The sequence below is a fragment of the Tenrec ecaudatus genome, chromosome 2, assembly GCF_050624435.1.
Source record: "Tenrec ecaudatus isolate mTenEca1 chromosome 2, mTenEca1.hap1, whole genome shotgun sequence".
NCBI classification, from domain to species: Eukaryota; Metazoa; Chordata; class Mammalia; order Afrosoricida; family Tenrecidae; genus Tenrec; species Tenrec ecaudatus.
Genome location: NC_134531.1, coordinates 232,208,306 through 232,236,183, shown reverse-complemented (window position 1 = coordinate 232,236,183; position 27,878 = coordinate 232,208,306). Strand labels below are relative to the sequence as shown.

At 37.4% G+C, this 27,878-nt stretch overlaps 1 protein-coding gene and 1 non-coding gene across 4 annotated transcripts in view; both read left to right on the top strand.

Moving 5' to 3' along the window:
- Window positions 1-16,161, top strand: part of GABPA (GA binding protein transcription factor subunit alpha) — a 45,444-nt gene extending 29,283 nt beyond the window's left edge. For 2 of the 3 annotated variants that reach the window (XM_075542405.1, XM_075542404.1), the window contains exons 7-10: window positions 3,055-3,108; window positions 7,484-7,621; window positions 7,838-8,030; window positions 12,709-16,160. In XM_075542405.1, coding sequence (XP_075398520.1) covers window positions 3,055-3,108; window positions 7,484-7,621; window positions 7,838-8,030; window positions 12,709-12,937 — 614 coding nt within the window. In that variant the 3' untranslated portion in view covers window positions 12,938-16,160. Of the gene's footprint in view, window positions 1-3,054; window positions 3,109-7,483; window positions 7,622-7,837; window positions 8,031-12,708 lie in introns of all 3 variants that reach the window. The other variant, XM_075542406.1, reaches the window with a different exon arrangement.
- A 7,888-nt stretch (window positions 16,162-24,049) lies between these two features.
- On the top strand, window positions 24,050-24,175 carry LOC142441607 (small nucleolar RNA SNORA54). The gene has a single exon (XR_012782973.1). It is a non-coding gene; the product is annotated as a small nucleolar RNA SNORA54 (small nucleolar RNA).
- Window positions 24,176-27,878: the final 3,703 nt, after the last annotated feature.

Here is a 27,878-nt window from a genome sequence, read left to right as displayed (position 1 = left end):
GGTCACCTTTCTTTGAAATAGGTACATATATGGATTTCTTCCAATCAGTTGGCCAAGTAGCTTTCTTCTAAATTTCCTGACATAAACAAATGAGTGCTTCCAATATTTTATCAGCTTGTGGAAACATTTCACATTGGTTTTATTCTATCAATTCCTAGAGCCTTGTTATTAGCTAATGCTTTCAGTACAGCTTAAACAACTTCCTTCAGAGCCATTGGTTCTTACTTAAATGCTACCTCTTGAAATGATTGGGTGTCGACTAGTTCTTTAAGACTGTGTATTCTTTCCATCCAATATTTTGCCCATAGAATCTTTCAGTATTGCAACCTGAGACTTGAATATTTTCTTGAGTTCTTATAGTTTAAGACATTATTATGAATATTCTTCTGTTTTGGTTTTCTAATTCTAGGTCTTTGCACTTCATTAAAATATTTTACTTGGTCTTCTGGAGCTGCTCTTTGAAATGTTCTGTTTAGTTCTTTGATGCCAACCATTTCCTTCATTTGCCCTAGCTTCTCTAAGCAAATTTCAGTCTCTTCTGATAATCACTTTGATCTTTTCGTTCTTTCTGTCTTCTTAATGACCTTTTTCTTTCTTCATGTGTGATGTTCTTGATGGCTTCCCACAGCTCACCAAGTGTTTTGCTATTAATGTGCAGTCTGCTTTTGTGATGTTTTCAAAATTCAGGTGGGATAGACTTAAGGCCTTATTTAGGCTCTTGTGGCCTTTTAATTTCCTGCAGCTTTAACCTGAACTTAGGAGTAATTGATGATCTCTTCCATTTGGTCCCTGGCCTAGTTTTAGCTGTAGGTACTGAGCTTCTCCATTGTCTCTTCCCACAGATGTTGTATTTCTGTTTATTCTATCCAACATAGTAAACCATAAGACTTTCTGATTCAGAATGGCCAGTACCAGTGCATTTCAACTCACCAGTGCCTAGGATATTGATCTTTGTGTTCCATTTCATTTTGGGCAAAGTCCCGATTATTAACTGATGTTTTACATCTGTGTCTTTTAAGTTTGAGTCTTGCCCCATCAGCAAATGAAGATCCCAAAGGCTTCACTCCTACTGGATTTACTTGATTATGTCTCATTGTGCTTTGAGAAGACAGCTCTTACTCAATAATGTTGAGGGCCTTTTGATCTGAGGAACTTATTTTTCTGACACTATCTCTAAAAGGATTCTGCTTCTGGAGAATTGGACCTTCAGTATCTGACAGTGTTTCAATGTGATCCAAAAGGTTTTCAGTGGCTATTTTCTAGGAAGTGGACAGTCTGTTCCTTCTTTGTAATCTATTTTAAACTCTACTGAAACCTTTTCACTTTGGGTGATGTTTGCTAATATTTGACATCATCAGTAACATAGCTTCCAGCAACATAACAAGCCACCACAGAATGAAAAGCTGACAAATTATTATTAAGTTATGGGTGAATTCTGCCACAGACATAAGGCACCAAGTTTCCTTCAAGAGAGACAACCATTCTGGGGACAACAGACAGCATTTTTTGAGAAGTGAGCTTCAACTACTGTGCTACTCAGAAATGTTTTTTTTAATCTTTATAACCCATGAGCTGAAAGGGTATGTTCACTGAATTTGATTAACTTTCCAAGCAACATAGCCAGCGCGTAACTGAGAGCAGATTGGAATCTAGATATATATGAGACTTATTGCAGCTAGGTGCCATTCAGTGAGACCTGGCTCGTAGCAGAATGAAATACATCACTGTTGTTTCATTAGAGCTTATTTTTGCAACCACTGTGGTAACACGTCTTGGTGACGATCTGTGTCCTTTTCATTGAACCTTCAGTCGCATGTAATTATTAAATTCCCAAACTCAGCACCTCTGAAGCAATCTGGCACTTAATAGAAAGATTTTAAACCGCTTTTTGTTACCCCCCTCCAACACTGTCCTGAAGTAGATCTTGGCATGACACCCTAACTAGATATACCTTAGGGACACAGGCCCTAAGAGTCATCATAGAATGTTAAGCCACTGGTCGGTATAATTTCCATTTAAATAAAGAAGGGTGCAGCTTATTACAGTAATTAAATAAGCTGAAGTAATAGAGAGTGGTCAGTACACCTTCTGTGAGAGAGAGAGGATAGCACCTAATAACAGTAGCAACATGGTATTTGAGTAGGGAACAGGGACAGAGGACTAATGAGTCCTGTTATAAAGGGGGCTGCCAAAAATTGGTGGAAGAGTTCCATTGTTTTAAAATTTTGTTTCCCACAGAGTTTTTGATACATCCACATGTGAGGATTTCTAATGTGTAACGTGCTGAGAATTGTATTTGTATACCTGTTAAATCATTTCATTCAAATACGGCATTTCTGACAGGTTTTTTTTAACTTGGTTATCTTTAAGTAGTGGCGCTATATAAATTAAAGTCCGTTAATCAAAAGTGAATGTCAACAGTTTAGTATATGATGAGAGAGAGTCTCTTGGATTCTTATCCAAGGACAGGGAGCCCTTTTGTGAAAGATCTATATCTAAATACTCTTGAGAGTGGTATACAGTTTCTTTTTTGATTTGACTTCTGAGCGCTCCCTATTTTTACATCGTTTTAGATAGATTTAGATTATACACTTTGAAAAACACTATATATTCTGAATAGATTTCTTGACCCACTTAAAGGACCTCTTTTTGTTGTTTCCTTCTTGTAAGTATGTTTTCCTTATAAGTAATAAGACTGTAAAAAAAGCTTTAGGTTATTATTTAATGGATTGTTTATTTGTTCATTTCTGTTTAAAATGAAGGAGCCTTGGTGGAGTAGTGGTTACAAGTTGGTCTGCTAACCTTAAGGTCAGCAATTCTAGACCACCACCACTCCATGGGAAAAAAACAAGACATTTTCTACTCCTGGGAAGAGTTAATATTTGAAATCCACCGGGGCAGTTCTACCCTGTCCTATAGGGTCATTATGAGTAGCGATTGTCGCCAAGGCAGTGAATTGAGTGGTTTAAAATGAACTAACTTTTGAATTCAATTTTACTACATGGGTTTGCATTTCTGATTTTTAATGAAAACAATTTTTTTCATATCATTCAGATGTGTTGGCAAGCCAAGAACAACAGATGAATGAGATAGTTACAATTGATCAGCGTAAGTATCCATGCATCTATGACTTTATTAATAAGAATTTTTTGTTTTTTGGTACTGCAAAATGTAAGACTTAAAAAAATTAATGAACTATTTAGATATACAGAGAAAACATAACCAATACCGATCTACACCCATGTACACCATAAAATACAAAAATTCTCATATTGACTTTCAGGGTATAGATCCCATTTTTTCTTTATTTTTCCATACAGTGTAACCTGCATGTACTTAATGTTTGAAGTAATATGGTAATATATATATCCTATTATCATTAATAACTAAATATTCTATTCACATTGGTCTTTAATCCGTCTTGAATTTATTTTTGTACGTTGGGAGAGATGGAAATCCAGTTTATCCAACACTATTTGTTGAAGAGGCTATTTTTGTCCTGTTCGATATTTCTAAGCCCTTTGTTGAAGATTAGTTGCCTGTAGGATGATGGCTGGGTTTTCTGTTCTTATCTTTTGGTCTATATATCTCTCGTTGTACCAGTACCAGGCTTTTTTACTGCATTTTTTAGGTCAGGTGGTGCTAGACCTACATGGCTCTTCTTTTTAAGAAATTCTTTACGAGTTATTCCATTTCTTTAGAGAATGTATTTGGGATTGTGATTGTTTTCTACCTGTAGATTGTTTAGGTAGTAATGAAATTTTTATAATATCAAGTCTGACTAGTCATGAACATGGGATATTCTTCCATTTATATAGACCTTTTTGGTTTCCTGTAGTAATGTTCTGTGGTTTTCTCTGTATAGGTTTTTTGTTTCTTAGTTAGGTTTATTCCTCAGTATTTTATTTTTTTGTTGGTTACTGTAAATCAGTGGTTCTCAACCTGTGGGTCGCAACCCCATTGGGGGTCAAATGACCCTTTTCATTGGGGTTGCCTAATTCATAACAGTAGCAAAATTATAGTTATGAAGTAGCAACAAAAATAATTTTATGGTTTGGGGGTCACCACAACATGAAGAACTGTATTAAAGGGTCACGGCATTAGGAAGGTTGAGAACCACTGCAAAATGGTATTGTTAATATCTTTTCCATAGCTCTCTTTGCTGGTATACAGAAATCTGATTGATTTTTAGTTATGAATTATGTATCCTGCTACCTTGCTGAATCCCTTAATTGTTTCCAGTAGGCTTTTTTGTGGAGACGTTTGGATTTTCTTACATGTAGCATCCTATCATATGCAAATAGCAAGAGTTTCACTTCTTTGCCTGTTTGTATTCCCTTGATTTCATTTTGTTGTATGATGGCTCAACTAAAACTCCCAGCATGATGTTGAATCAGGGGTGTGGTTGAGGGGGCCTCCTTGTTTGGTCCCTATTTTCATTGGACATGTTTCTAGTTTTTCTCCTTTGAGTGTGATGTTGACTGTTGGTATTTCATTTATAGCTTTTATTATGTTGAATAATTTCCCTTCATTTGCTTTATTTTAGTGTTTTGTGCATCTTTTGATATGATCATGTGGTTTTTATTCTTTGCCTTGTTTTTGTGGTGTTTTCAAGAACATCATACATGAAGAACTCAAAGATCATTTAAAAGATGTGAGGGAAAAAGATCTAGGAGAATATCAGAAGAGACCTATTATAATGAAATGTGCTGTGACCTAGAGTTAAAAATCAAAAACAATAAGGACATGCTCAGCTTCTCTTAAATGGAAAGAACTGAAGAAAAAATTCAAACAGGAAATGGCAAGATTGAAAGATGTTAGGGGTAACATGTGGAATGGTGCAGGAAGCATCAACAGAGGATGTAAAGAATACACAGTCACAGTTCCAAAAAGAACCACTTGACATTTAGCCATTTCAAGAAATGGCAAGAGGCGTTTGTAAAAAGTTCAAGATTCACAGAAGTGTTAAAGACAAACAAGACTTTAGGAATTGATGGCATACTAATTGAAGTGTTCCCACAAGCTTAAGAAGCTCTGGAAGCACTGACTTTTTTCTATTCCAGGAAATTTGGAAGACAGCTACTCAAATTATATAATAATACCATATGCAAGTAAAATTTTGCTGAAAATCACCCAAAAACCGTTGCTGCTGTGCATTTTTAAGGAATTACCAAAGATTCAGACCAGATTCAGAAGAGGAAGTAGTGTAATTTGGGGGAGGGGTAGCAGGGGGGCTGACATTGCTGATGTCAGATGGATCTGGTCTCAAAGAAGAAAATATAAGAAAGATGTTTACTTGTGCTGTTTTATTTTTATTGGGGTTTTTTGTAAAGCATACCAAAGCATCCAACTTTGTAAATCATGGATAGCCTTGAGAAGAATAGGAATTCCAAAATACTTTACTGTGCTCTTACAGACCCTGTATGTGGTTCAAGAAGCATTTTTGTGCGTTGAACAAGGGAATACTGCATGGTTTAAAGACCTGAAAAGTGTATTTCAGTGTTGTAACCTCTCACCATACTTACTCAGTCTGCGTACTGATAAAATAATCAGAGACACTGGACTCGATGAAGAATAATGCAGCATCAGGGTTAGAGGAAGGCTTGTTAACCCTCAGTGTGGAACTCACACAAACTTGGCTTGCTGAAAGTGAGGACTTGAAGCACTTGCTGATGGAGGTCAAGGATTGCAGCCTTCAGTGTGGATGACAACTCAAAGAAAGGAAGACCAAAAGCCTCACAACCAGATCTGTAGGTAACATCGTGATGCAAGGAGAGAAAATTGAAATGTCAAGGATGTCTTGCTTGGATTTATACACATGCTTATGGAACAGCCGTGAAGAAGTCAAACAGGGATTGCACTGCGTTGGATCAATCTGTGGCACAAGACTAATTCCAAGTTTTGGAAGCAGATTACTTTGAGGACTGTGTGCCTGACCTAACTGTGGTATTTTCAGTCACCTCTTATGCAAATAAAAGTTGGACAGTGACTATGGAAGATCGAAGAATTGATGCATTTAAATTATGGTGCTGGTGAAGAATATTAAAAATACCCCTGGGCTGACAAAAGAACAAAGAGATATTTCTTAAAAGAAGTACAGCCAGAATTCTCCTAAGAGAAGCTGGTGAGACTTCCATCTCAACTATTTGGGATATGCTATCAGGAGAGTTAATTCCCTGGAAAAGGCATCATGCTTGGTATAGTATAGTAAAGGAGCAGTGGAGAAGACGACCCTCAACCAGATGAACTGACAACAGTGGTTGCAACAGTGAGATCAATCATCAGAACATTAGTGAGGATGGCACAGGAAGGGACAGTCTTGTTGTACACAGGGTCACTGTGGATCAAAACTGAAATGCCGCCCGAAACTATAGTCCTAAGCCCTCAAACCCAGTGATTCCGTCCCTAGATGTGTTTGGTGTTATGCCAAAGAAGTTTGCATATCTTTTCCCCATACGCTCCACTACAGTCATGGATATATTTGCAGTACATGCATGTATGTACATACAATCCTGTACTAAACTATTATATGGTCATGGGTGTACTCCCATATGCTTCCCCACACCTACTTGTTTAGTTTATTTATTACCTATATATCTTCTCAGGAGCCTTGGTGGTGATGTGGTTATGCATTGGACTACAATCTGTATGATCAGCAGTTCAAAACCACCATTAGCTTTGCAGGAGAAAGACTGGTTTCTACTCCCATAAGCAGTTATAGTCTTGGGATTCCACAGGGGGGCATTAGGAGTCAGCATTGACTCCGTGGCAGTGAGTGGTTTTTTTGTTTTGTTTTTGGGAGAGAGATGTATCTTCTCATAAATTATTGTTATTATAGGGTTGTATATATAGCAGTGTTCACTGATGTGGCCTTTTACTTTTGTGTACCTTCTAGTGTCTTCGTTTGCTTGGCTCTTGTGCTAACTTTCCCCATATTGTTTATCTTTTTTCTCTTTGCTCAGTTAATACATACCTGTTATTTAGATGTGGCGTTTGCTTTCTTTTCCTCCCAGCATTGGTAACCATCAAAGAATGTGTAATTTTTGTGCTAAACTTTTTATCATAATAATGTCATTCAATATTTGTTTTTTTTGTGGTGTAATTGAAATTCCCAGTTTCACGCCATTTAATGTCTTTCAGGTTTACACATGTTGTGAGATGTTTCATGAATTCTTTGTTATTCTTTAGCTTATGTAGTTGTGGTTTGTGTGTCTGCAGCAAGATGGGCACATCTTGTTTCCAGCTTGTTGTTAATTGTGTTTGTCTATCTTTGTTGTTTCCTTCTTTTTGTTATTTTGAATAATACTACCATGAACAGTAATATTTTTATATGTATGTTTTATAAATGTTTTTATAACTATGTCTAATATATGCGTCACTCAATCATTTAAAAAACTTTTTTTAAAAACAAGATTCATTAACCATGTAATGAATTTCCTGAGATGTTGTGGATTAAAGTGTTTTCATTTGTCTTTCTCTGAAGCTGTGCAAATCATTCCAGCATCTGTACAACCTGCAACCCCAGCTAGCATGAAAGCTCTGACCAGTGCAAAGGCAGCTAAAGTGCCCAGAGCCCCCAGGATCTCAGGAGAAGATAGAAGCTCACCGGGAAACCGAACAGGTATTTTCCAATTATCAAATGGTATTAGTAAAAATTTCCAAATTAGTTATAGTTGTTGTGTTTCACTGTAAGAAAATATAAAGTTGAATTATTTCTCTGACACTACTTTACACACTTGTAAAAAGCATTTATATTACTAACATTTCTGAAATCTGAACCAGATAAAGAGCAACTAGTGTTTCCTTTTGCACTGTGTTGTCCCTCGTGTCATTTTAGGAAATAATGGTCAAATCCAGCTGTGGCAGTTTCTGCTAGAACTCCTTACTGACAAGGATGCTCGGGACTGCATTTCATGGGTTGGTGATGAAGGCGAGTTTAAGTTAAATCAACCTGAACTGGTTGCACAAAAATGGGGACAGCGGAAAAATAAACCTACAATGAACTATGAAAAACTCAGTCGTGCATTAAGGTAAGCAATTCATTCCTTTTTTTAATGACAAGGCTTTCTAGAGATCGGCTTCCAATTGCGGGTGTAGGAGTTCTTAATGTAAGAAACTGAGCTTAAAATTTAACTTGTTTCTTTTTGACTTTTGCATTTTTTTGAGGTATTAAAAATTGTTTGAGTTTTCATACCAGTTATGTTGGGCACCTACTTACAAGGCCAGCAATTTGAAACCTTCCAGCTGCTGTGTGGGAGAAAGATGAGGCTCTCTTCTCCTGTAAAGATTGACAATCTTGGGAACCCCACAGGGGCCGTTCTACTCTTAGTGGGGTCACTCTGTGTCAGGGACTAGCCTCGTCACAACTGAATGGATCTAACAGAAGCTTGTGTCATTCAGGGGTAAATTAAAGAGACTTCAGGCAATAGAAAGTATGCAGGGGCTTACCTCTCAGTCATGACCTCAGAAGCAGGTCTGAGCAGAGAAGCTGTAATCTAATCTCAGCAGTTTTTATAATCTTGGGCATGCAAGCCACGGTAAGCACGTACCTAACAGGAAGGGGTTATATAAAGGTATACACATAACATGAGAGGGACAAGCTAGAGGTATGCAAGCATTAGGAAGGGGTTTCACTAGAGGCATACCTGAGGCAGAAAGGTACATATAACAAGATGGGCGGGCTTTAGAGTCAAGATGGAAGCCTAATCTTGGTCTTCTGAATTGTCTTTGAGCTCTTCTCCAGGGGAACATTCTGTGATTCTTAACAGAAGGGAGTGGGCCCTACTTAGGGGAGGGACAGACAATAGGGTCTGATTGCCTCAGAAAGCTGGGAACCTTCAGGCAGATAACTTTCAAGCAGTTGACCTCCAAGTGTATAGTTAGTGACCATGTGTGTGCAAACAACCTAAAATTTGGCTTTTTTTTTTAATTGTTGAGACTGAGTCGGGGGTGGGGGAAGCAGAGCAGAGACCCAAAGCCCGTCTGTCGACCATGGGACTTCCCCTCACAGAAGCATCACAGGGAAGGGGGGATGAGTCAATCAGGGCGCAGTAAGGTACTGATGTTGCTACTTCATGTTTCACACTTGGGTATTGCCTATGGCTTTCATTACTAAAAGAGAATAGAATTTTGTTCATTACTCACATCAACACACAGACATTTTACTTTCATTTTTCTGATATCGTGATATAATTTTGAATAGGGTTATGACTAAATGCTGTATGCCATGATCCATTTCCTTGATTATCTTTTCTTTCATCCTCAGAATTCACAATTAAGATACTTAGTTTTCTTTTTTTTTTTAAACAATTTATTAGGGGCTCATACAACTCTTATCACAGTTCATACATATACATACATCAATTGTATAAAGCACATCTGTACAGTCTTTGCCCTAATCATTTTTTTTCTCCTCTTTGCTTTTTTTACATTTTATTAGGGACTCATACAACTCTTATCACCATCCATACATGTACATACATCAATTGTATAAAGCACATCCATACATTCCCTGCCCCAATCATTCTCAAGGCATTTGCTCTCCACTTAAGCCCTTTAAGATACTTAGTTTTCAATGCATTTGTCACTTAATCACTTTTAACTTTGCCAGTTTTTAAAGGGTTCTTGCCATATAAGCAGAATAAAACTTGTCTTTTTTCACAGTTGGTATGTGAATATATAAATTTCCAAAAAATTACAGATAAATTATTAATATTAATAATTAAGGTGTCTGTTTTTCCCATCTTAATTCAAAGTTCTATTCAGTGACCTTTAAAATCATAAGTTTATCATAGAATCTGAGAAGATAATGCTAAAGTTTGGGAATGTAAGTCTCACAAGAGTTAGGATACTTCACGGCTTAAAAGCCCAAGGAGTGCAGTTCTACTTTGTCTCCGAGGGTTGCTGAGTCGGAATGGACTCGCTGACAGTAAGTTGTTCTTAGAGGCTGTCCAAAAGTTAGCAAAATAGGAGGATTTGCTTTATAGGATCTTTTGGGTATTTTTGTTTTCTATTTTTTTTCTTTATATTTTGGGGTTAATTTTATTCACCCTTTCAGAGAACTTTTAGTCTTGTTAATTCCTTTTTTATTTTGAACTTTTTATTTCGAATTAGATAAAAGAACATCAGAATTTTGTTTTCACTCATTCATTGTGATCGTACCTTGTACCATCACTTACTTCTCCCACCTCCTCTCAGTCATTCCTGTCTACACTCCTTTCTCTTCTAAGCCCTCTGAACATTGCTCTGGGTAAATACTCCCCTTTTGATCTTAAATGGTTGACTATTTATGGTGTTCTACAGAATCTTACTATAACAACACTTGGTGGCATTTCCCAAAGGGCAAACAGTCCCCAAAACAAAATAGCCCAAATAGAACCAAGATTATTTGAGCACTTTGTTTAAAGACATGACAATGAGGAGAAAACAAGTAATGGTCTTTCAAGTAGTGATACTGGAATAATTGACTATAAGCAGAAAGAGTAACTTCATTTCTATGAGCTTGTGGCCTTCGATGTAAAACGTAAAAGAGGAAAACACTTAAGGCATTCTTCATGACTTTGCTGGTGAGGAGACATATAAAACAAAACTATAGCCATGTTTTAAAAATTATCCATCAATTGCACTATATTTAAAACTGAGTAAAATGACATAGCAGCCCCTCTTTCTCAAAATGTGTAAAGCTAAAAAGATTATCAGTACCAAGCGTTGGCAAGGACATGGAGTATACATATACTACAACCAGGTTGTCTTCTAAGATTATATCATAGAGAGATATGCATATTTCCATACATCTACTTACATCAGCATTGTAATAACTAGAAACCACCAAAATAGCTATGAGTAATAGACTAATAAATTGTATATTTATTAAAGATGTGTTGAATGTTTTATACTTAGGAAGCAGCACTATTGTTAAAAGTAATAAAATTCTCCCAAACCATTCAATGAAACCTAAAAGATTTTCATATAACAAAAAAAAAAAAGCAAAATTGCAGCTTTCACAATACATGTTTAGTTGGTAAAGATACAAAAAGAAACAAGGAAATTACTGTGTAGCTAACTTCCAGCTTTCTTATAGGGAAGGATGAGATAAAAGATCAGGAGTTGGTACAAGGGGTAAATATCGGGTCCTGTTTCTTGACCCAAGTGATGGTTCGTGCAGGGACTCACTTTGTAGTAAATCACTCAGCTCTTCAGTTTTGTGTCCTTTCCCTTTGTATGTTATATTTCACAATTTTAAAAGGATTTCACAATTTTAAAAGGTTTTAAATATGTATACAAATTTAAGGATAGAAAAACGGGAAGAAACCGTATTCATGAAAGTACATATATTACATACTTTTGTACTTTTATTCATTTGAAGAAGGAAACAACAACGTGCTGTTTTGTACAGTTTGTTACACTTACTAGATTGAAGATGAAATTAATATGTGTATTTTTCATAAAATATTACATCAAGAAATACAACGATATATCAGTTCTATTCTTCTCCTAGATATATAAAACTACTTTTAAATTGTCATTTCCCCCAAATATCTGTTACAGTCTTATACATTTCATAGAAAATTTCCTAAGAGATTTGAATGCTTACATTTTAAATGGGAAGACAAGCAATTGATGTGGGCTGAAATCCAGTTTTCTATCTACTACGAAAAGCTAACCACTGATCGTATTTGCTGTCCTGTAATTAGGACGGTTCCCTCATGGTTGACTCCTGATGAGGCGTGCCTTGGCAGTGCGTGCCACCACAGCACGTTTACCAGTTGCTAGGGAACAGCTCTTTTTCAAGTAGGTGCCATTGGGTAGTACAATTGGTTCTCTGCCCTCTCCCCACCCAAGTCTACAGAAGACTTAGATTTCTTCCTCCTTGCTTCATAGTAAGTGGCAGCAGATTTCCTCAAATACGCCTATTTAAATTGTAGAAGTTTTTTCCTTATAATAACTGGTTTCCTGTTTTTCTTTATTCTTGTCCTCTTTTAACCCTTTCACTTAAAATTTTGTGACTTCCTATTGGGTCCGAAGAACACCCCGAAAGTTTTTACATATTGATAATAAATATGACCGCATCATATAGAAGTTTGTACAAGACAGTAAAGAAGTAGGCAATACCAATAAGTCCATTGACTGTATATATGTGAACTTTTTCTTCATAGATTCATAAATTAATATAGCTTGTGCTCTGTAGAGAGCTATGTGCAGGCATTAAATAGGACGGTTCTATTTAGGCCTCCATTCTGTGAGTGTAAGTACTATTTTCTCACTTCATAGTTGAGGAATGAAACCATACAGAACATCTGCCTTAACCTGTGGTCACAACACTGTGAAGCTACTACTGCTAAGTTTTGAATTTTGCTCATTAGCATGACTCCTGACCCTCTCTTTTGCAGATCTGAACCAGGTTTTAAAAAAATTTTGTTTTGGCTTTGTCATGCTTAATAATTTTATTTTAAAATCAGTATTTTAGCATAATGATAAAATACGCTGTGGAAGTTCATTTGTATCATACAGTACTGTAGAGTTCTGTACTCAGTTTTCAGTAATGTTTGGACATTACACATAGTTAATGTTAAGTAATTTTTATATAACATCAACATTAATTGCTATTGTAATAGTTCATAAGGGAAGTAATACTTATGGAAAAGTCTATGAAATATTTTAAGATGTATGAGTTCTCTATTTGTAAGATGTGTTTTTCTCTTTTTAAAGGTATTATTATGATGGGGACATGATTTGTAAAGTTCAAGGCAAGAGATTTGTATACAAATTTGTTTGTGACTTAAAGACTCTTATTGGATACAGTGCAGCAGAGTTGAACCGTTTGGTCACTGAATGTGAACAGAAGAAACTTGCCAAAATGCATCTTCACGGAATCGCCCAGCCAGTCACAGCAGTGACCCTGGCTACAGCATCGCTGCAGACAGAAAAGGATAATTGAGTCTCAGATCCTTCTGGAGTCTGCAGTTTTTCTTAAATAATTAGAGCAAATATTGCTCTTAACCTTTATTACTGAATTTGAATCTTATTTCTAGACTGTAAAATCTGATGCATGTTTTTTTATAAATATTTCATACTCTTGTGAATTTGGATCTTTTTACTTTGAGCATATATTTTAGAATATATGTATGTTAAAGAATCTCCACAATGTTTCCAACATGAAGGCAACATATTCATTGTGGGATAGTTTGTTAAGTCAGGAAAGCTAAACTGGTCAGTATTAATATCTAACCTTACCAAAATAACCAGTAGCATTTGAAGATGAAAGTAGCCTAAGTATCTCCAGGAAACAGTCTGGCATACTATTCTTTAAAACATAGCTGTTTCCCCTCTCTGCTGCTCTGGACGCACCTTTACGTGGAACCAGAACATGGAATTTCTCTTAACTAAAGCATGTGTGCCTGTTCCAGCTAATCAAGCAGAGCTGAAATACTCATATCAAATAAAATTATAATGATATTAATAGATCACTAAACTAAGAGTATCAAGTTATTAAAGTAATTTATATATTTGCAAGCAAAGACAATAAAAATCCGCTGTCAGAGAGCAGTGCTAAAGAAAGAGATCCAGATTTAAATATGGCTTAACTCAAGCCAACTCTACGGATTTGCTGTATAGATTATACATAATGTGCGGCCAAGAAGTTAAATTATTTTGAGAGGCATTTAATTCTAATAAACCAGCTTTACAAAAAAAAAAAAAAAAGTCTGAAGTGATCTCTGTTTTCCCTGTCAGAGATTTAAAAAACTGAAAAAGTATACCTCAGCCGGAAAAGAAAAGTTTGGTTTGGTATGGCTTTCTTTCTTTGTTTCCTTTTATTACCTTGAAGTGCTGATTTATTATGCAAGGTAGTCTATGTATTCATTGTATTTCTGATGGAATGAAGACTTTAAATCAGTCACCAGTACTTTGCCTTTCAAACTATTAGTAGTAAGTTACTTTGAAATCGTCTTAAGGAAAAATTGCCTTCAGTACATGAGGCATTCTTTTTCTGCTTTGGAATTTGCCCTTTATTTAATTATCTTCCTTTTGAGTATTATATGTGTGTATACAAATATCTATACATTTATCATTGCCCATATATACAGAAGGCGTTAGGCATTCAAAAGGAAAAATATTAAGTAATTCATTAAAATTTAGTTCACGTGTGTATAGATATCTTTACTTAACATTCGCTAACACTAATCAAAAGTGACTAGATAGGTGTCTATCTTCCTTTCCTTTTTGTTATTTAAGGTGTGCATGAATCATGATATGAGAGACAAGTACATAGCTTTTCAGTCCTTTGACAGCAAAAGATTCATTCTTAAATGTTGCTTTATTTACTTTCCACATATTATTTCCCATAAATCCTTCCTAAAGCAACTATAAAAGGCCAGTTAATACTTTTGACTGAAAAGCAAAAGAACCAAGCTAGTATGGGTGCGGTGCCTGGTAAGCAGTGTCTGTTACCAGTACTGATGAGCAGCTGGGAAGGAACCACAAGGCACATATCTTGGGAACAAAGAGTCAAGGAATCTGTGATCTCTCTGGTAATCTTTGATCATAATTTCAAACACTCTGCTAGAGGCCTATAACATATAGTAGTTTATATTATTGCATAGAGGTCTTTAAGACTCTGTAGTAGATTTAACCTTAAAAAAGTAAACGTTGTCATTTCTGTTTTTGTCTCGTTAAAAATAAAATAGACTGGTAATCTTAAAACTTTGTTACAATATTGAAAGAATACCTGAGCAGGATAGCAGTATGAAATAATATATAGAAGCTAAAGCTTCAAGTAACATCTGAGTAAAAAGATTTTACATTGTCTTCTTGTGGCTTAAGTAGTTGACAAGTAAGTCGCTGATGGTTAAAAAAAAAGTGCTGTTCTGATATATTATCAAGAGGGTAAGAAGATTGACCTTTCCTTAGATTTTAGAATGCTTTGAGGTAGACATTATATTGTTTTAGCCAGGATTACACCTCAATTAATTTTTTCCTTTTTAAATACAAGGAATTCCCATATTGCTTTCGAGACCTCTAACTGAGCTATTTGTTTTCTCCTTCGGGCATTCCTCGTAAACCTTTCTTAAGAGCACTAGCACTCATCATAAACCCTCTTCCCCCATGGGCAGATTTTAGTTCTTGCTTGTAATTTGAAAAGAGACAGTTTCGTACATGATAATTGCTGTCTTCTTTCTTCATTGTTTCTCTCACTATCATTTTATATACCATGACTTGGGAGATTGAGTTCCCAGTTGAGTTAAGAAATTTGTGTTGCATTCTAGTTCCAACATATATCAGCTATTTCCTTTGCTCTTGTTCAGGTTATAACTGTCAGAAAGTTAAACGATTTTCATGTGATAAAGAACAAAGTATAATTCTTGTTGATCATTTTTGTTACGTTTTTATGAACATTGTTCACAACAGGAGAATTTACAAATATATACAAAAGAAGAAAGATCAAATTATCAGTCTCACCTTTTTGTACTTTATGTGTACAAGAATAATGAAATGTTTACTTATATTTTAAAACTTGCTTTCTGTGTGAAGTTTTCATTGAGCCAACTTTTATATATCTCTAGCCGAAAGCTTGAAGCTGTGTTCGACTCATAAAATCAAGCAAACTTGGCAGAACCGCTGTGGGTAGTTAGTTATCTTTTCAAGAATCAACTGGCCACATTCATTTATGTATCACACTGTCAGTTAAAGATGGTTGTTTTTATCCTTTAAGAGGAAAACTGAAGCAACATATTTCTTTAAAGGGTTATATGCCTCCAAACTCTTTGGGGTAGTCTTGCTGATATTCATATTCATTACTTTATGTTACTGCCTTTAAAATATAGCTCGTATATATTTGAAGTAGCACAAAATGTTTTAAAATTCATAATTGCAAAGCCAAACCTATGAGTAAATTAATGTCTTCATATCTAGAAGGTATAAAAAATAACTGATATTTCAATGATATTTCACTTGCTGCCAGGAGGAAAATATTCTCAGTTTTTTGTAAAAGGGAAAAGAACTTTTGCATACATTTTTACTCTTTAAATAAAGACACTTATGCTGTCACAATAATAATTATGTATTTCTTTGTGGTTAAAAAATTTTTTTGTAATTTTACATAAAACAGTTATTTTCTATTTTTACTCAGATAAAAATATTTGTGCATAAAATGTCAAAATAGTAAAATGAGAAAAATAAAGCTATTATACATTGTTTCTGTGACATGTGAATCTTTTTGTTTGTTTTTGTTTCCTACACGCTAACCAGTTTGAGTGAAAAATTTTAGAATCCAGATCTGATAGTGAGTCATCATGTACTTTGGGCATGTTATCAGGAGGGACTTGTCTGGAAAAGGACATTATGCTGGCAAACTATGGGGTCAGCAAATAAATGAGCCTAATGAGATGAGTTGACACTGGCCACAGTAACGGAATCAAACGTGACGATTGTGAGGATGATTCAGAACTGGATAGTGTTTGTTGTAAATAGAGATGAGTGTGAGTCAGAACCAGTGGCACTTACAGGTTTCACTGAAGTACAGTCAGGTGGTAAAGTTTAGTCTTTTTAAGAGAAATAAAATCCACAAAGCCAGATTTTATTTTTGAATAGTGGTAAGTGATATGGTTAAGATAGTAAATATTGAAGAGAAAATGATATTGTTTTTGTTGTTTTGTTGTCTGGTTGTATACTGTTGCTTTGTTTTCCTCTGTCTTGTTTTCGTGCATCTTAGTGTCTCCACAAGTCTGTCTGAATAGGACAGGCTGGATGAACTATCTGGAGGAAAAACAACGGGACTGACAGTTCCGGGGGGACTTGGGGTAGTGGGGGTAAGGAAGTGGTGTTAACAAACACAGGGACAAGGGAAAAACATGGGACCCAAAATGGTAGAGAGGGGGGAGTGGCAGGCCTGGTGGGGAATGATCAAGGGTAAGGTTGCTTAGAGAAGAGGTATACTCTAGCCCAGGTGGCGACGAAGCATGGTAGTAGGGCAGGAGGAAAGTCAAGGGAGAGGGAGGAAAGAGCTAGGAGTCAAGGGGCATTTATGGAGGTCTAGACAAAGACATGTACATGCAAATATATATAGGAGGTTGGGGAAATAGATCCATGTGTCTGTATTTATAGGTTAAGTATTAAGGTGGCGGAAGGACCTTGGGCCTCTACTCAAACACTCCCTCAATGCATGAATACTTTCTTTTATTAAATTGGAACTCTATGATGCTCACTCTCCCGACACAACTGCTGGAGCCAAAGGGGGTGAACAAGTAAATGTGGTGAAGAAAGCTGATGGTGCCCGGCTATCAAAAGAGATAGTGTCTGGGGTCTTAATGGCTTGAAAATAAACAAGCGGCCATCTAGCTCAGAAGCAACAAAGTCCACATGGAAGATCACACCAGCCTGTGTGACTGAGTGGTCCCGAAGGGATCAGTTACCAGGCATCAAAGAACAAAAAATCATATCATTGACTGCACACCTCCATGATAGGATCGCTGAAGACAAATGGGTGCATAAGCAAATGTGGCGAAGAAAGCTGATGGTGCCCGGCTATCAAAAGAGATAGTGTCTGGGGTCTTAAAGGCTTGAAGGTGAACAAGCCGTCATCTAGCTCAGAAGCAATAAAGCCCACATGGAAGAAGCACACCGGCCAGTGTGATCATGAGGTGCCAAGGGACCAGGTATAAGGCATCATGCAAAAAAAAAAGGTATGTGTGTGTATGTATATATATGTGTGTGTGTGTGTGTATGTATTATATGTGTGTGTGTGTATATGTGTATATGTAAAAATATGTGTGTATATATATATGTACCATATTAAATGAAGGGGGAAGTGCAGAGTGGAGACCCAAGGCCCAAGTGTCGGCCAATGGAGATCCCCTCAGAGGGATTTAGGAGAGGAGATGGGTTAATTAGGGTGCGAGATAGTACCAATGAAGTACACAGCTTTCCCCCAGATCCTGGATGCTTCCTCCCCCCAACTACCATGATCGGAATTCTACCTTGCAGGGCTGGATAGGGCAGAGGCTGTACACTGGTACATATGAGGGCTGGAGGCACAGGGAATCCAGGGTGGATGATACCTTCAGGACCAAGGGTGTGAGGGGCGATGCTGGGAGAGTGTAGGTTGAGTGGGTTGGAAAGGGGGAACTGATTACAAGGATCCACATGTGACCTCTTCCCTGGGAGAGGGACAGCAGAGAAAGGAAGGGAGACTCCGGATAGGGCAAGATATGACAAAATAACGATGTATAAATTACCAAGGGCACATGAGGGAGGGGGGTGAGTGGAGGGAGGGGAAAAAAAAGGACCTAATGCAAAGGGCTTAAGTGGAGAGCAAATGCTTTGAGAATGATTGGGGCAGGGAATGTATGGATGTGCTTTATACAATTGATGTATGTATATGTATGGATTGTGATAAGAGTTGTATGAGTCCCTAATGTAAAAAAAAAGAAAAGAGAAAAAAAATGATTAGGGCAAAGAATGTACAGATGTGCTTTATACAATTGATATATGTATGGACTGTGATAAGAGCTGTATGAGCCCCTAATAAATTGTTTTTTAAAAAAAGATAGTAAATATTGAAGAGAAAATGATATTGATATCTAACAATTCACAACAAAGTTTTTTAAAAGCTAGTTACTGTAAAACTAAGATTTAGTAAAGCCTTTCAGCCTTTTCTTTAAATTACTGGTCCACTTTGGGTGAATATCACAGTCCAGACTAGCAGGGGTCCTCAAACTACGGCCCCCAGGGGCCACATGCCGGCCCGCCGAGGACATTTAACTGGTGTTTTTACCCAGTTCTGTTTTTTACTTCAGAATAAGATATGTGCATAGGAATTTGTTCATAGTTTTTTAAAAAACTATAATCCAGCCCTCCAAATGTTCTGAGTGACAGTGACCTGGCCCCTGTTTTAAAAGTTTGAGGACCCCTGGTCCAGAGTATAGAATTAGGGGGACAGAAAAAAACCACTTCATCCATCAAGGTAAGTAAAGAATGCATTGTGTGAACTGTTTATAAGTAAACATTGTATCTTGTGTGAAATCAGCAAACCACCCCAGTTGCCTTGAGCGTGATCCTACTGAGCAGGGGACCCATCACAAAAGGGTAAGTGCCCAATACGCAGTTTCCAAAGCTGAAAATTTTTCAGCCATAATTTTGGAGGGCTGAGTTGGGTATGAACGGCTGAGACCTTCCAGTTGGTGGAGTGTTCTACTGCTACGAAGGCTATCTGTAAAAATAATTTCTTGGAAAACATAATACTAGCTACATCTCACTTTATTAACAAACAGGCGAGGTCTTCTCCCAAGACACTGTGTATGTGTTCAAGTCAACATGTTAAAGAAGCTTTTTACTAATAACTAAAACATTGCTTTTCAAACTATCTGAAGTGGACTACTTTTTAATTTTCTAATTTGTAAGAAAAATTCTTACTATAAGAATTTAAATGATCCCTGTAATTCTTGATTTGATATGTGAGAAAAACCAACATTTATAATAGTATCAGAAGTAAACTTCCTTAACCTGATAAAAAGATCACCTATGATAAATATGTAACCTAAGGGGGAGCTTCAAAAGGTGTGGGGAAATCTATGATCTTTTTAACTCCATTTGTCCACAGAGTTTTTGAAGCATGCTTTGGTTTTTCTTCTGTGAGAGTTGGGAGAAGGCGAGGATAACTTGTCCTTGCCCTTTCTAGTGCACGCACCGAAGATCCTGCACCTGACCTAGAGCTGCCAGTCCCCAAAGGTAGTATTGGGATAAGAACACACCAAACTTAATAGACCTACCTATGTATGGCCAGTGGTTTTCCAACAAGATGAAAGGGTAAAACAATCTAACAAAAGTGTAAACACTTGTATATGAACCTCAATCCTTCCGTCACATGTAAAATTTGAAATGGATCGTTGTAGGTGCTATCAAGTTGATTCCGACTCAAAACCCATTGCCCTCAAATCAGTGATGAAGAATTGTCTCCTAAGGTTTATAATCTTGTCAGTCTTTACAGAATGGATTATGCCACAATACAAACCCGCAACTGAACTTGTCAACATCATGATAAGTAGAGAAAATACTGAAGGTGAGAAGCATTTCATTTTTCTTGGAGCCATAATCAACATTCATGGGATCAGCAGTCAACAAATAATCTTGTTTGAGCATTAAGATTACAGGAAATCTGCAAAAAATATATCTTTAAAGTGTTCAAATATGTCACTTTGAAGACTAAGACACACCTTGCCAGGCCATGGTATTTTCATTTGCCTCATGCTTGCAAAAGCTCCACCAATAGCTAAGGAAGACTAAAGAACTAATGGATGTTAGCAGAGAGTTCTGAACATGGACTGCCAGCTGAAAGCACATCTGGAGGATGTAGAGCTAGAATGCTGCTCAGCAGCACGGAGAGTGAGAGGCGTGTTATCCGAAGGGACCAGTCCTGGAGAAGGACTTTATGTTTGGTAGAGTGTCAGTGAAAAAGAGGAAGACCTCGGCAAGATAGATTGACCCAGTGGCTTGCAGCAATGGGCTCAGCCAACATTGGTGAGGATGAAGCACACCTGGGAAGTGTTTGATTAAAAGTCAGAACTAAGTAGCACCAAACAATAACCCTGAGAAACAGATAGCCACATCTTTCTGCCTTGGAGTGGTTGCTGGATTCAAATCTCCCATCTGTTAGCAGCCACGCGCTTCCTCGATGACTGATGGGTGCGTTACAGTTTCTACCTTCCAAACAAGATTTCCATGACTGACACATGTAAAGATCTCAGACTAGGCAAACAGCAAAACCAAAGGGGAAAAAGTAAATTGGACTCCATCTGTGTATCAACCTGCTTTGTTGTAGGTTTTTAAGATAGTGAAGTCAAATCACAGATGGAGAAATATTCTAAATACATATATCTAACAGGAATTGTTTGGAAAAAATACAAAGAAATCTTAATAAGCTAATTCAACTATATATGATCAAAAGATTTTTAAGAGACACTTCACAAAAAATGGTATATAAATGGCCAATAATGAAAAGTTACTCAAAATAGTTATCAGAGAAACATCAAAATTATAATTACATAAAAATTACAATTCAAGGCTACTAAAAACCCATTGTTGTCATTTGTGGCTCTAATTCATGTTGATCATATGTATAACAGAACAAAGTTTTCCCAGTGCCCATTAAAACAAAGTTAAAAGACAATGCTGATGATGTGGAGGCAATGAGACACATACTGCTGGTGGAAACATAAAATGACACAAAAGCTTCACAAAATTTTGCCAGTTGTTGCTAACAGATGTATACTTCCTTTACAACACACCAATTCGAATCATAAGTGTTTAAAAGAAATAAAACATGTTCATTTGATAATTTGCACAATTATACCAACTTTATATTGTCCCAAACCTGTTGGGTTAGTCCAGGTTGACAAGAGAAACAAATCCAGGGACACTCATTTGTGTGCCAGAGTGAACTTTATATCAAAAAGTAGTTTATTAAGAAAACCTCCCAGCCCAGGTCAGATCAAGTCCATAAGTCCAATATTAGCCTATCAGGTCTGATAATAGTCTATAAGTTCCTCGTCATACTCACCAACACATGCAATGATGCTGAATGAGGCCGGTGGGTGGAAAGAGGATCCAGTGTCAGTAAAAGCATCTCAGTGCTGGCAGGGTCTCCATTTGGCTCCTCCAGCTCCAGGGCTCCGGCTGCATCAGCATAACTCCATGTGGCTTGTTAACAGGAATGTGAAGCAGAGAGAGAGTGTGATCCTTGTCCCAGAAGAAAAAGGAGTTCCCAGAAACCGCCTGGTGGGTGTTACCTTGTGACCTGATCGACAGGTTAAACTCCACCCCTTCACTTAAAAATACACAAATTGCCATGAGATTATGTAACTACCACACCTGTAAACAACCCAAATGTCCATAAGTCAGATGACTAAGTAAATGCACATGGAAATACCAGTCAACAATAAAAAGGAGCAAAAACAGACACACAACATAGGAGACTTTTCTAATTATGTTCTGAACAAAAGAAGCCAGATCCCTAAACCAAAACATTAAGGGTAACTCTGTTTATAGGAAACTCTGCTGTGGTCATGTGCTGTTAAGTTGATGCCAACTCTTAGGAAGGATGGAGTAAAACTGCACCATAGAGTTTCCAAGGCTATAATCTTTATGGAAGCATATCACTTGATCTTTCTTCGGTGGGTTTGAACCCCTGACCTTTTGCTTACCATTGCATGCCAGAGCTCCTTGATACAAGTATAGAAAGTACATTTAATCTTTAAGAACCAAATGTGGGTTAGTGGTCACAAAGGACTAGGACTGGAGGGTTATTTTCTGGAATGAACAAAAGGAATTAATAATTGACATGTCCTATGTTATGTTTTGTTGATGATTACATGAGTGGATAGATTTTCCAAACACATCTCAATGTACACTTACAATGGGATTTTATAAATTATGTCCAAATAGGGTTAATAAAAACACTACTAGGAAAATTAAATGACAAAAGATATAGACATACAAACCCACTTTTTAATTTATTTTATTATGAATCAATATTTTTAACGTTTTATTGTGAATTGGGTGAAGGTTTAAAGAATGGGTCTTTGGTTTTACATATAACGGTTGATAACTCTGTTTCATTTCCTTCAATGAAATATTTTTCATGTAAAAACACCCATCCTACCTATTCAAGTGTTTCCTATCCTGTCTTTGGTTCTCTCTTTTGTTTTTTAGACGATTTCTTATTGGAAATCAGGTGGATTACATTTGAGATACTCAACCTTTTATTCAACAGGTAAAGCTGCTAATCCAACTCTCCAATAGTTTTCCTGCTCCTTGATTTCTCTTCTCCCTCTTACGCACTATTATTTTCTAATCTGCCTGAGTTAACACTGTCAACACGGTCTGGCCCATTGTGTGATCCTCCCTGGTTTTCCCCATTGGCAATCTCCAAAATCTATGTCCTTGGGTATGAGTATTTATTTTTCTCCAATATATCAGTGGCCTCTTAGAATATTGCCGCTTTGTGACTGGTTAGCTTCTCTCAGCATAATGTTCTCCAGGTCCATGCATGCCATGAGGTGCTTCCTGGTTTCACCATTGATTTTTTAGGGCTGCATAGTATTTTGTTGTGTAGGCACCAGAATTTCTTTACACGTGTTTCTACTGATGAGCATTTAGGTTGGTTCCATCTTGCTTTTGTGGACAGTACTGCAGTGAACATGGATGTGCATATGTCTGTGTGTCAGATGACTTGCTTCTGTAGGGTATATACACAGCAGCAGAATTGCTGTATCTCGTTGAATTTCTGTTCCCGGCAGTTTAAAGCAACACCATATTGCTTTCCACAATAGTTGTGCATATTTACAATCCCACCAGCAGTGTGAGAGGGTTCCAGTATCTCGATACCCTCTTCAGCATGTGTTATTTTCTGTTTTTGTTTTTCAAACTTGAATGCCATTGTTGATGTAAGGTGGTTCCTCGTTGTACAAACAAACCCATTTTAAAACTTAAGTCTCTGCCATATATTTGATTTTAGATGCCTTTTAGAATCAAACTGGGAATAACTTGATAGCAAGTATTCTGTGCTCATGTATTGTTTCCTAAAGAGAAATGTTGCGGCAGTAGGTGCCATTGGGTCTGTTTTAGCTCATAGAGCCCCTCTGTGTTCAGTAAAATAAAATACTGCCCAGTAGTGGGCCATCCTCTCAATTGTTACTGTGTTTGAGCCCATTGCTGCAGCCATGGTGCCCATCCATCCCCTGACTGTCTTCCTCATTTTGCTGAGTATATTGCCCTGGTCTTTCTCAATAACATGTCCAAATTATGTGACACAAAGCCTTGCTGGTTGCTTCTAAGAAACATCTGGTTGTAATTCCTCCAACATAGACCTGTTCATTTTTCTGTACATCCATAGCACTTTGAATGTTCTTCATCAGCACCATAATTCAAAGACACCAATTCTTCATTCTTCCTTATTCATTATTTAGCTTTAGCATGTATTTGAAGAAACTGACAATACCATGGTCAGGCACACCCAATTTTTCAAAGTGTGACATATTGTCTTTTAAAACTTTAAACAATGCACTGTTCATGACCTGTTATCAGATTTACTGCTGATGGGTTCCATTCCAGTGCTACAGAAATTCCCAGAATAATATAAGACTGACAAAACTTGTCTGTCTGATTTTATATTTGGAAGACAAGGGGAAAAAAACTTTTAAAAAGTCTTTTGCAGCAGATTGGACCAATGCACTGCACCATTTGGTTTTTTTGACTGCTGCTTTTATGGGCGTTGACTGTGGATGCAAGTAAAATAAAATCCTTGATAACTTCAATATGTTCTCAGTTTATCATGGCATTGCTTATCGGTCTGAGTGCTTCTGGCCCTTATTGCTGTCAGCCAGGTAGGTTGTGTTATCTTCATATGGCTGGTTGTTAATGATTCTCCCTTCAATGCTGATGACAGCTTCTTCATAGTGCAGCTTCTTGGATTACTTGCTGAGCATATAGACTAAGTGTGGTGAAAAGAAACACTCACCTTTCCTGATTCTAACCCGCAGCTTCTCTTGGTTCTGTTCGAACAACTTCCTCTTGGCCTGTGTACAGGTTTTGCATGAGCGTGACTTAGTGCTCTGGAATTCCCATTCTTCGGAGTGTTATCCCGATGATTTGGATCTGAAAAAATTAAAAGGATCAGATCATCTGTAGTAGTTTATTTTTAAAGTCAGGGCTTTTGGTGCAGAGGTTTAGAAACGTCAAGACTATCCTCCAGCTAAAATATTATTCAGAGCCTCAAAATTTGTATTAATTTTTCTTGTTCCATAAATTTAGGAGGGAGGCAGTGGAGAAAAAACAGCTACCAGGCAGAATTCTCATGAAGAGTTCTTGTCAAAGGCTCTGCACTGAAGTGAATCAATTGAAATATTTGCAAGCAGTACGCTTCTGAAGAATTTAGCAAATAGGAAGCCAGAAAGCTTTCAGAAGTGAAATCATTCACCTGGGTAGGTTCAGGGCTTGGCTGTTCCATGAAAATTATTCATGAGAGGCTTTCCTGCTGTTGGAGCAAACACACACACACACACACACACACACACAAACCGCCTTCATATTTATTTAGGATTCTAAATGTTTTCTCACCTATGTGTTGTGTTAAACATGAGCTCTCTTTATCCCTATTAAGAAATAAATAATGCCACTTACCTCTGAATGGGAGTCAACTTGATGGCAGGGAATGAGTGTAAGTGTGCTCTTGTGACGAGAAAGTAAGATGGTTTTCTCTGCTTCCACTGATGTTTGAAGGTAGCAATATTTCCTGTGACTATTTGGTTCAAGTCATGGGAATACCTTTGAAACAGAAGGATTTTTTATGCTTTATTTCAAATGAGAAATAGTTGAACTTGAAACAACAAGCAGGATCCATGGAGAATAAATCAAATTATGTTTTGGAGGCTGGATATACTCTTTCTGAAGGTCAATGATATCACAATTTACTAAGGGATTATTCCAAAAATACCCAAACTCACTGCCGCAGAATGAATTCTGACTCATAGATGCTGTGAAAATCAGCGGCATCTTATGTAATAACCTGATGTTTAACAACACACTACATTGCCCAGTCCTGACGCAAGTGCACGATCATTAGTATAATCGTTGTGAGCTTATTTTGGCATTCCATCTCTTTAGAGTTACCCCATTTCCACTGTGCCCCTACTACACGGAATATGATATTCTTTTCTTTCAAGTGGTCTTTTCTAGTGTGGTCCAAGGTGAGCAAGCCAAAGACTCATCATTCTCACATGCACACACAACAACAACTCTGCCATTGAATGGAGTCCAAGTCCACGTGACCCTATGGAACAGGGTAGACCTGCCTCTGTGGGCTTCTGAGATTGTAGCCTTTGATGGGAATAGCAAACCTCATCTTTCTCCAAGGAAGCTGCTGGGGGTTTTGAATAGCTGATCTTGCATATGTCTCGGAGGCATAACCAAAGCATAGCCCGCTGGGCTGCCGGGGCTCCCAAGTCACTAGTATTCCAAAATCTGAAGGAGTTCATGTTGTGCTATGACAATCTTGACTTCTGATGCAAAAAGCAGAATTATAAGAAATATTGGTTACCTGAAACTACTTTTTATATTTTTTCCATTCTTTAAATGCTAATTGCTAAATTGTTGAATGTAACACCAATGGTCTACTCTGTAAAGCTTCACACAATGTGTGCACCTAGGCATGCATACTCACACACAAGCTGGTAGCAAAAAGATTAGTTTCTCTTTGGGGCAGAGCATGAACAGGAGTTAGAGTTCTTCTGCTGTTGACTCTCAATGGAATGTTTGTTCTCTGGTTTTCCGTTGGCCTTCCACTTCTTAAAAACCTTATCATATTTTATTGTCTGAGTTGACAAGACGTTCTTCTTGAGCACACGTTTTGAAACAATACTCTTCTGATCTTCTCACTTTATTAATCTTTACTTCCTCAGTTCTGGGTTCTCTTCCTTCCTCCCACTTTAACCAGTTGTCATTGAGTCACGTCAACTCATAGTGACCCCATTCGTGTCATAATAAAACTGGGCACCATGGTGTTTTTAGTAACTGGTTTTTGTGAAAGCTCACTAGAAGTTCTTCGGAGATGACTGTGGGTGGACTCGAACTGCTAACTTTTTGGTTACCTGTTTGCACCACTCATGGGTTCAGAGCTGACATTGGAGGAGTACATCTTTGCAAACCATCTATGTGACTCACAGATCTAAATATACAGCCAGGACCTCTCCCAGAATCCAAGAATAATGTCTTCCCCTCCACACTTTCTATCTCTATAAGCATTGAGTAATAGAAAACTTTTATCTAAGCACTGCTAATGTCAGCAGTATCCCACAAACAGAACAATTACTTTCATTGACTTAATCCATCCTTCTATCCCAGGTATCAGTAAATATTCTATCTCCAATACATACAACAAACCTATCCCTTCTTCCCCATCTCTACCACTGGCTCACCTGGATTTCCACAACAACTTTTAATACATTTATACTTTATACTCAATTCAACTGATTGAGTTTTAAATGCTGAACCAACATTGCGTTCTCAGAATTAACCCTATTTACTCCTAATGTGTAATCATTTGTGTATATTATGGGGTTTAGTTTAGTAGTGATTTGATGATTTTTTGTCTGTTTATGAAGAATCTAAATGCAATACCAAACCAACTGCCACTGAGTCTGACTCATAGTGACACGATTGGACAAAGCAGAGCTGCTCCACAGGATTTCCAAGACTAAATCTGTATAGGAGCAGACAGCTTCATCTTTCTCCCACGGAGGAGTTGGTGAGTTTGAACTACTGAGCTTGTGGTAGGCAGCCCAACGCTTAATCCATAGCACTGGCTATGAGTGTGTTAGTCTGGGTACATTAGAGAAACAAATCCACAGAAAATAATATGTATATAAGAAATAGTTTTATATATAGGGTAAGTGTACATTAAGAAAGCATCCCACCCCAGTGCTGTCCAAGCTAATAAATCCAACATTGGCCCATATGTCCTACACCAATTTACAAGTCCTCCTCAGTGTCATAAAACACACTCAATGACGCCGACTGCAGGAGGAAAGTCAAATCTGAATGTGTAAATATCTCAGCACTGACAGGGGTTTCAATACAGCTTCTCCAGCAGCCAGGGCTGAATCGAGCCATGTGGCTTCTCCTCAGACATATTTCACAGGAAGTGAGCCTTGCCAGCTGAAATGGGACTGACTAAGGCAGCTGCACCCTGGTCCGACCATCAGAGAGAAAGAGACCCAAGTACTAGAAAAGTGAGGCCTTTTATCGCTCTGCCCTTCAATTAATCCCACATGTGTTTATTGGCCAGGTTGGCACAATAAACCTTAACTATCTCAATAAGTTAGAAGCTGTTT